This window comes from Sinocyclocheilus rhinocerous, unplaced genomic scaffold, assembly GCF_001515625.1.
Source record: "Sinocyclocheilus rhinocerous isolate Xijiao unplaced genomic scaffold, SAMN03320098_v1.1 scaffold1802, whole genome shotgun sequence".
NCBI classification, from domain to species: Eukaryota; Metazoa; Chordata; class Actinopteri; order Cypriniformes; family Cyprinidae; genus Sinocyclocheilus; species Sinocyclocheilus rhinocerous.
The window spans coordinates 934083-943618 of record NW_015654351.1 but is presented as its reverse complement, the minus strand read 5'-3'; the positions used below and the strand labels follow the sequence as shown (position 1 = coordinate 943618).

The 9536-nt window shown below is 40.1% G+C and overlaps 1 protein-coding gene across 1 annotated transcript in view; it reads right to left on the bottom strand.

The window, feature by feature from the left end:
* Nucleotides 1-1403: 1403 nt before the first annotated feature.
* The window catches only part of LOC107716993 (titin-like), a 161854-nt gene continuing 153721 nt past the window's right edge, over nt 1404-9536 (bottom strand). The window contains 6 exon segments of the mRNA XM_016523634.1: nt 1404-1930; nt 2047-2331; nt 3015-3168; nt 3278-3774; nt 3883-4039; nt 4143-8703. Coding sequence (XP_016379120.1) covers nt 1629-1930; nt 2047-2331; nt 3015-3168; nt 3278-3774; nt 3883-4039; nt 4143-8703 — 5956 coding nt within the window. The 3' untranslated portion in view covers nt 1404-1628.

Sequence of the window (9536 nt, the reverse complement as noted above, 5' to 3'; positions counted from 1 at the left end):
AAGCTTTTCATTGGTGTATGGTTTGTTAGGATAGGACAATATTTGGCCGAGATACAACTATTTGAAAATCTGGAATCTGAGGGTGCAAAAAAATCTAAATATTGAGAAAATCGCCTTTAAAGTTGTTCAAATGAAGTTCTTAGCAATGCATATTACTAATCAAAAATTAAGTTTTGATATATTTACGGTAAGAAATTTACAAAATATCTTAATGGAACATGATCTTTACTTAATATCCTAATGATTTTTGGCATAAAAGAAAAATCGATAATTTTGACCCATACAATGTTTTTTTTGGCTATTGCTACAAATATACCCCAGCGACTTAAGACTGGTTTTGTGGTACAGGGTCACATATGTTACTGATTCAAGCAGGTTATCCTCTTAAACAATATTGGCTGAAATCAGATAAAACTGAACCTGCTTTCAATGAAAACAAAATTTGTTGTTTAAATCAACTATGAAGACATGAAGATATTATTCAAAGACCGAGTAACCATAATGCATACATCAAATATGAAATGAAGTAGCATTAATTTATGGAAAACAGACAAACATTTTATGGTGCTGAAAACATGCTTTATTAAATCAGTAATTCATAAAACTCAAGGAGGCTGAATATATGGGTAAAACTACATAAATTAGTTCTAATAAATCAATGTGCAGGGTATTACATCCATGTAATTTTTCTTTTCTGTGCACAGCACATGAAGTCTCTGTGGTACATTACTTGATGTATACCCTGGCTGCGGACAAAGTGAGATTCTAATGCTAACACACACACACGCAAACACACAAAATATAACCTAGCAATCCTCCGAGAGTTAGCACAGCTTCTGCAAAGAAGCACTTGAATTAATTTTACAATGAATGGCCAGGTGATGTTACTTTCATAAAATCTAAATTCAAACAGTCCGTTGCCAGAAACTGTGCACAAACATTATCATTAACTCATTGTGCAGGCCACTCGCACAATGAGCTTGTCATTAAATTGGCGGTATGACTTAATCAGTCTGAACACAAGGCCTAGTCGCCCTGCTTACATGAGGGTAATGCAAACAGCACTCAAGGTCTTATGGTCAAGTCATAAATTCTTGTGTACTGCATTACTGCACGCACAAATTTACAGTGCATAACGTTGTCTCTCTGATTTTAGTTAACTTCAACAGGGAGCCTCTCTACCTGTTGAGGCAATCTTAAGACTTCAACTTATTGTTGAGGCACATAGTTTTGTTTCAGGTTTAACAGGGTATTCGTTCCATGTGAAACTTTCTCCTGTTAAACATTTAGTTCCATTTGTTAATATTGTCATAAATAACAATTCATACATTTTCCATAACCGGTAAATTCGGCTATATACATTATGTACATGTCACAAAATGGTGCTGAACTTCTGATCATAATTATCCAATATGGCACATTTTATAACAACTTTAGACTTTAGTCTAGTTTGGCATAAATTAATGTCAAGTTTGGTAAAAAAAAAAAAAAAAGTTCATATTTACAAGAACAGAAATTCAGGTCTTTATCAAGAACAGAGTATTTTTTCTCATTCTATAAATAAAAAGGATTTGAATGAGGGAAATGGGGTGAGGATTGTATTGCTATTATATAATATATATATATTTTTACATCGATCGAATCCTGACATTGACAGTAGTGGTATCAAATCCAAACTCATTAAAAAGTTTTAAGGTGTATGCACCAGCATCAGTCTCTTTCACTCCACTTATAACAAGAGTGGTGACATCTTGAGAAGTCTCAATCTGCAATCGTCCACTCTCTTGCTCCTTGCTGGACAGTGTCTTCCCTGAATGTGACCATTCTATGCAAGGGGTTGGGTCTCCAATGAAAGCACAGGCTACAGTCAGGACCTTCCCTGACTCAATACTGATATCTTGAGGAGCAGCCTCAATCTTTGGTGGTATACCTGGTGAGAGGACAAACAAATTCATCTGTTATTATGCTGATAATAGCTCTGCCGATAATTGGGTTTGTTGAACTGTAAATGTTTTTTGGCGAAGATGCACAGACTTTCCATCTCACCTTTGCGGCCGTAAGAAATGGCTTTGATGGATGACCCCTCAACATGCGAGTGACTGGACAGTGCCATCATACTGCTGGAGCTCATAGCTATCATTCTTTCAGAAGTCATGGAGGTCATGCTAGACGCTGACATGCTCTCAAATTTAACCTCAGCCATGCTGGAACTGCTGAAGGATGTCTCTTGCATTTTTGAAGCCTCATGCTTGGCAGAATAACTGCCCTGCACGCTCGTAGCATCAGAGGCTTTCTCCACAATTATCATTTTGGCAGGTTCCTCAACCAGAGCTGTGAGAGTACAGCAAATACCATGTCATTAATGCAGTTTATTTCATAAAAAGGTACAACAGGCAATTCAAATGGTGCAACTGGCCTCTGTTTCCTGTTTGAAACATTTGGGAATATTTAATGTATAGTATACTGGAACATTTTTGACAGCATTGGTATTACTAAAATAAATAATGCTCCAGTTGCACCACTTTCAGATTGTACCTTTAAGGAAATTCATTTGGTAATGCAAATAAAAAAATACAGTCTTTTGATTATTTTGACTTCATTCTCAAACATTTTTGTTAAATGGATCAAACTATGTGGTGCATGGCTAATGGGTGGTAAAAATGTTTTGGATATTTAAGTCCTTGAAAATTCATGCTGTTAACGTCATCACTATGCCGACTACAAATGCATTTATATTATATGGTGCCTTTTTATTTTGTACTGTGGTAGTTAAATTCAGTAGGTCAAAATGCAGTCCAACAATGTCAAAAAGATCAAAAGAACAGTCCCATTTGTAGAAGGAATTGTTAGATTTTGTTAGCTTGAGTGGTGAGCAGAGATAATTAGTTATAATTAGATATGTGTTCTTCTTGGACATACGTGTTTGTTTTGATCATGCATTTTATGTAATGGAAAGGATGCTCATACTAGGTTACTATAGAGTGTTAATTTTTTCTTAGAAAGAGATCACTTACTGAGGACATTCAGTGATGCTGTTGCAGAGCACTGTCCAAATTTGTTCTTTGCTTTTACTGTGTATTTTCCGCTGTCTTCAATGGTAGCGTTGTGAATCTCAAGTGTGTACACATTCTTAGACCGGCTCAATTTCATGTTCGATGTAATAGATATCTGCAAAGTTGAAGGGAAATTCAAATAAAGTTAACAGACCGCTATGAGGAAAAACACAAATAAACTGTTTTTTTTTTATTCCCCGGAGATATAATGACAAGCTACTCACTACTGAATTATCCTTTAGCCACTCAATTTCAGGAGAAGGATCACCAGTGATTTCGCATGTAAATGTGACATTTTGTCCCTCGTTTACATTCTTTGAGTGTGGTTGCACAAGGAAACTTGGTGCATTTGAGCGCATTGCACTGACGGTCATGTCAAACTGGCACTTGACTACACCATGTTCAGTTTTGGCCTCACATGTGAGAATTCCCTGGTCATGGTGGCTGATGCTTTTAATTGTCAGGGTGTGATCATTTCTTGACACACCGTATCTGTAGTTCTCTGAATTTGATAGCTGGGCTCCATTCAGGATCCATTTCACATCAGAGGCTTCAGGGATGTTTGCTCGTAGCGTAACAGTCTGACCTTGACTCATCGTCATTTGGGTTTTTGATGCTTTGATTTCTGTAAAGGACTGCACTTCCTCAAAAGCTATCTCCTTTTTCACTATTTGCTCTGTCATCTCTGCTTTCCGTTCCATGCCAACTGTCGTTGTCCGCGCTGTAGCGGAAAGAGTAGTTAATTTTTATTAAAGTACAACTGTATGTGCAAAATTATACTTATTAAAATCATAATGTATTTTGAGTGCTAAACTGAGCATTACAATACCTTGAACGGTAACAGTGCAGTTTGTAGTAACAGATCCAGCACTGCTTTTGGCTGTACATGTGTATACTCCACTATCAGAGACATCAGCTTCATAGATTTCAAGATGTGCTGAACCATGTTCTTCGAATATTTCATATTTTCCACCTTGAGAGAGGTTCTGTGAGAAAAAATGTCAAAATTAAAGTTAGTAAATCCATTCATTATAATATATATATATATATATTTTTTTTTTTTCATAAAAGTTTTTAAAAATCTCATACTTTTCCATCCTTCATCCAAGAGATTGATGGCTTAGGCTCACCGGACACTTTCACTGTAAGCTTAATAATAGTATCTGCAGAGGCCGAGATGTCTTTTAGTTCTGCTGAGAAGGTTGGCTTGGATGTTTTTTCTTTTGGAGTAGGTGATTTTACCATGGGTGGAGACTTAACTCTTGGTGGAGATTTAATTGGTTCTGGTGATTTAATTCTCTGTGGAGACCTAATTCCAAATGGTGACTTTATACGGGGGGACTCTGGAGATTTCACTCTTGGAGGAGAAGCAACAACTTTCTGTACAGGTGTTGGTTTACGAACAGTTAGACTGAACTGTGCCTCCTGTTTACCTTCGGAGTTCTCTACCACTACAGTGTAATTACCTCCATCTGACGTTTCTACTTGGGTAATCTCAAAGGTCGATTTATATTCAGTTGAGGTAATATGGTGACGATGAGATGACACAATTACTTGCGTCTCTCGCATCCATGTTACAGTGGGTGCAGGCTCACCATCAACATCACATGTGAATTTAACAGATTCTCCCTCAGATACTGTGAGTGACTGTGGTTTAGTCAAAATTGTAGCTGGGAGAGTTGGCTTCTTTTCCTCAACCACTTCTTCCACTACTGTTGTCACTTCTGTAGCTTCAAGTTTAGTCTCAGAAATTTTCTCAACCACAACTTCCTCAACTGCTGTCACTTCCATAGTTTCAAGTTTGATTTCAGATGTTACCTTCTCCTCCTGAACAACAGTCTCAATTGTCTCTTCTATCTTGTCTGTTTTAATTTCAGATACTTCCATTTGTGTTTCTGATACAGATTCTGCTTTTGTAGATGAAACATGATAAACATCTGTTTTTGTCATCTCAGGGAAAAAGGGAGTTGGTGGCTCCTCATCCTTACGTTGCGAGGCATATGCAGAAAATCCTCCACCAGCAACATCGAGAGTGGCATAGTCAGAGGCCTCTCCCTTTGCATTTGTGCAGACAACACGGTAGGTGCCACTCTCCTCTTCCTGACAATCAATGATTTGAAGAGACAAAACGCCACTCATGTTAAATATACGGTATTTTCTGCTTTCTTCAATCTGCCGTCCATTGTGGTACCATTTAATCTGTGCTTCTGGCTTCGATTGGACATTCATTGTGAACTTAGTGTTTTGACCAATTGGCACACGGTGAGAGCGCATTCTTACTGTCACTCTGGGTGCATGGTCGAGGGTAAAAGGCTGCTGGGTCACAATTTCAAACTTCCTCTCAGTTTTCAAGGCTTTCTTTCTTGACTCATACCTTGACATATAATCAATTTTTGTTGATAAGTCTGGTGTAGTGTCTGCTTTCTCAGTAGAATCAAGGCTGGGGGAACGTGGGCGTGTCTTTTCAGGTGAAGTTGTTCTAACCACTTCTTTTTCTGCCAGAGCTGCAGAAGGTTTCGTAGGACGAGTTACTGTAGCATAGCCAGGAGAGAATAATGTTGTAGGTATTTCAGTTAGAACTGCTGCCTTAGTTACTGCTGACACAGAAACTCTTGTTTTCTCCTTTCTTTTGACCTTTGTTTTCTCCTCAAACTCAATGTGCTGCAGTTGGCTCTTGTAGGAAGTTAATTTTGTGGCTGTCGTGACAGACCTAAGCAGTTCCTGATCCTCTTTTTCCTCATATAACCTTTGTTTTTGCCTTGGAGGTCTGTATGTTGCCCTATCGTGACGCTGACGTAAGTCAATATAGCTTGGACCAGCCTCATATTTAGATGGAATACGGTAAGAGTCATATGTTGGAACTTCCTCCCCTTCCTCCTCATCATATGCAGCTCTCTTAGGTGATGGGTGACGCAGTGCAGAGAGTTCAAAGCGTACAGGGCTAAGACTTGGTGGAGAAGCAGAATAGCCTAACTCAAGTTCATCCTCGAGTTTAAGTCTTTCTTCTTCTGTTCTCTTCACTGACAAGTATTCTCTAACAGGCAGAAGCAGTTCCTCATCAGAAAGATCACCAAGAGAGCGTCTCCTGATTCTGTAGTAAGCCTCCATCTCTGGAGAAGGTGTGCGGTGTCTTGCTGGCCTTACAGTCTCAAGGTCATCCTGTGAAACAGGAATATGCCATTTTGGCTTGTATTGGTCATTAATTCTTGGCAGGGGTACTTCATAGAACTGATCCCATCTTGACAGTCGGATGCGCTTAAGTCTTTTCTGGGGGAACTTTTCCATTGGCTCCGGGAACTCATATTGATCACGGAGTTTCTTGTACCACTTCATATCAGAGAAAGGAACAAAGTGTTTGATTTCCATATCCTCCTCAAGAGCAGTAGGAGCAACAACACGAGGTGGAGGAATAACATATGGCATTCTCAGCCTCTTTTCTTCTGCTCTCTTCTTTTTCTCCTCTTTTTCTTTGGCTTCCTCAGCTTCACTCTTGACTTTCTTGGTAGTGATTGCTGGCTTGAACATAGTTGCAGCTTCTCTTAGTGCTTGCTGTGCGACTGGAGTAAGTGGGGTAACATCTGCACCTGCTAGTATCTGAGTTAGTCTTACTTTCTTGTCCATCTCTTGCTGATCAAGATCATGTTTCTTCTTCTTTTCTTCCTCACTCTCCTCCTTCTTGATGTGTGTCACACGTTCAACCTTGAGTGTGGATTGGCAACTTGCAGACCCAGCTGAATTAGTTGCAATGACTCGGTATGTGCCCGAATCCTCTGGAAGAGTATCTCTTACATGTAAAACATAGTAATCTAAGCCTTCATGCACAACTTCAATTTGTGGACCAAATGCCAAAGGCATGCCATCTTTCTCCCATTTCAATGAAGGATGCCCTGACACTCTCATTTCAAAACGTACACTCTGGCCTTCTCTGCATTCCAAGTTAGCAAGAACACGTTTGAACATAGGTCTCAAAGTGTTATCAGCAGGAGCAGGACGAGGGATCACTGTGAGACGAGCCTTGCAACTGTCATCACCAAATCTGTTCCGTGCCACAACAGTGTATTCCGCATCATCATCTGGGTCAAGTTTGTGAATAACTAACTGATACAGGCCCTTATCACTAACAAAAGTGTATTTCTTGTCATCATCTCCCGGCATAATCTTTTGACCAGTTTTCAACCACATTACACGAGGTTCAGGATGCACTGTGATTGTGACACCAAAGCGCACATTCTCTCCAATGTAAGCAGTGCGGTTACATAATGGCAAAGTAAATTCAGGAGGTCTTTGCAGAAGTCTTGCTGTGTCAACTCTGCGTTTTACTTTCTTTACAACACGTGTAGTGAAGAACTCACGATAGGATCTTACCCCTTTGACAAAGAGCTCAGCATAGGCACTGTCCTCACCATACTCATTGACAACTTTACATCTGTATGTTCCGTCATCAGTTCTGGTGATTCCTTTGATAGTTATGGTAGCAAGCTCGTCTTCATAAGTAATTTCATTTTTAGCGCTTTCTTCTAGTTGTCTTACTCCACAGTACCATGTTACTTCGGTGGTGCTATCGTAGTTATCAATGTTGCAAATGAGCTTGATATCATCACCTTCATCAGCAGCACTGTGTTTAATTTGTCCTGCAACTGGTCCATGTTCAAATGGTGCAATCTTCACTTTAGAGACTGTTACTCCTCGCTGACTTCTGATAGCACCACCACTGGCAACACGAGCAGATGACACAACAGTGTTCCATTCTTTCTTAACCATGGCTTGGTAATATCTCTTATGGCGTGTAATCTTGATGGACCTAGTGCTTAGCTGCTCTGAGTTCATTGTCAGCCAAGGATGATTCAAAGCCTCAGCAGCGGTCATACGATGTTTGCGCTCTTTGGTTAGTAGGCGGTCCACAAAGTCTAATGCCTCAACACTTGCATGCTTAAAGGCTTCATCATCAAAACTGTACTCAGCATTGCAAATGCTCTCAATCATTTGCTGATTAGTTTCAGCAGCGAATGGATTAAGTCCACTGAGAAGAACATACACAAGGACACCGACAGACCACATATCTGTCACGGTGCTAACCATCTCATTTTGATGTATTTCTGGTGCCGCAAACTCAGCTGTCGTGTACTGAATCTTAATTTGGTCGCCAGGTGTAAGGTGTCTAGATTGTCCAAGCTCAATAATCTTGACATTAGTTCCCTTTCTTGTAGTGTACACTATATTTTCAGGCCTGATATCAAAGTGGCCATAACTCTTGCTGTGAAGGAATTCAAGAGCTTCACATACTTGTCTGATATAGTTAACAATTTCACGCTCATTGAGCTCAAAATTGGCTGTACCAAGGCGCTCAAATATGTCCACACCAGAGATGAACTCATAAATCATGACTAGCTCTTCAGGGCAGTCAAATGACTCATGCAGTAACAGGAAGCTCTTGTGGCGTGTCACATTCAGTGTTGCAATTTCTTTCTTCACTAGTGCCTGATCTGCACCTCTTACTTTGACAAATTTAGCCATGTAAGTTTTCTCAGAGCTGGTTTCAATGCACCGGTGAATAATACCAAACTGTCCATGGCCAAGCTCTTCAGCAATCATGTACTTGTTGTGAACATTCTTAGCCTCTGAATGAGGAGCTTTGCTTTTGGAAACTGGCCTGGTGTCATCAACTTCTTCATCATAGTTAAGAACTCTTGATTTGTCTTCCTTCGTTACAACAGATCCACTTGGCTCAGACGGTGCACTCTGACCAAATTTATTTTCAGCTATGACACGGAATTGGTAACTTGTCTTTCCAAACAGATTGACAACAGTATAGTGGGTGTCACGAGACTGGCCAACACGAATCCATCTTTCTGCTGTGGTGGCACATTTTTCTATGATATAGTTTGTGACCTTACTTCCACCATCACTGGCAGATGTTACCCAGTGGAGTGTTGCCCGAATCCTCTGGAAGAGTATCTCTTACATGTAAAACATAGTAATCTAAGCCTTCATGCACAACTTCAATTTGTGGACCAAATGCCAAAGGCATGCCATCTTTCTCCCATTTCAATGAAGGATGCCCTGACACTCTCATTTCAAAACGTACACTCTGGCCTTCTCTGCATTCCAAGTTAGCAAGAACACGTTTGAACATAGGTCTCAAAGTGTTATCAGCAGGAGCAGGACGAGGGATCACTGTGAGACGAGCCTTGCAACTGTCATCACCAAATCTGTTCCGTGCCACAACAGTGTATTCCGCATCATCATCTGGGTCAAGTTTGTGAATAACTAACTGATACAGGCCCTTATCACTAACAAAAGTGTATTTCTTGTCATCATCTCCCGGCATAATCTTTTGACCAGTTTTCAACCACATTACACGAGGTTCAGGATGCACTGTGATTGTGACACCAAAGCGCACATCCTCTCCAATGTAAGCTGTGCGGTTACACAATGGCAAAGTGAATTCAGGAGGTCTTTGGAGTAGTCTTGCTGTGTCAACTC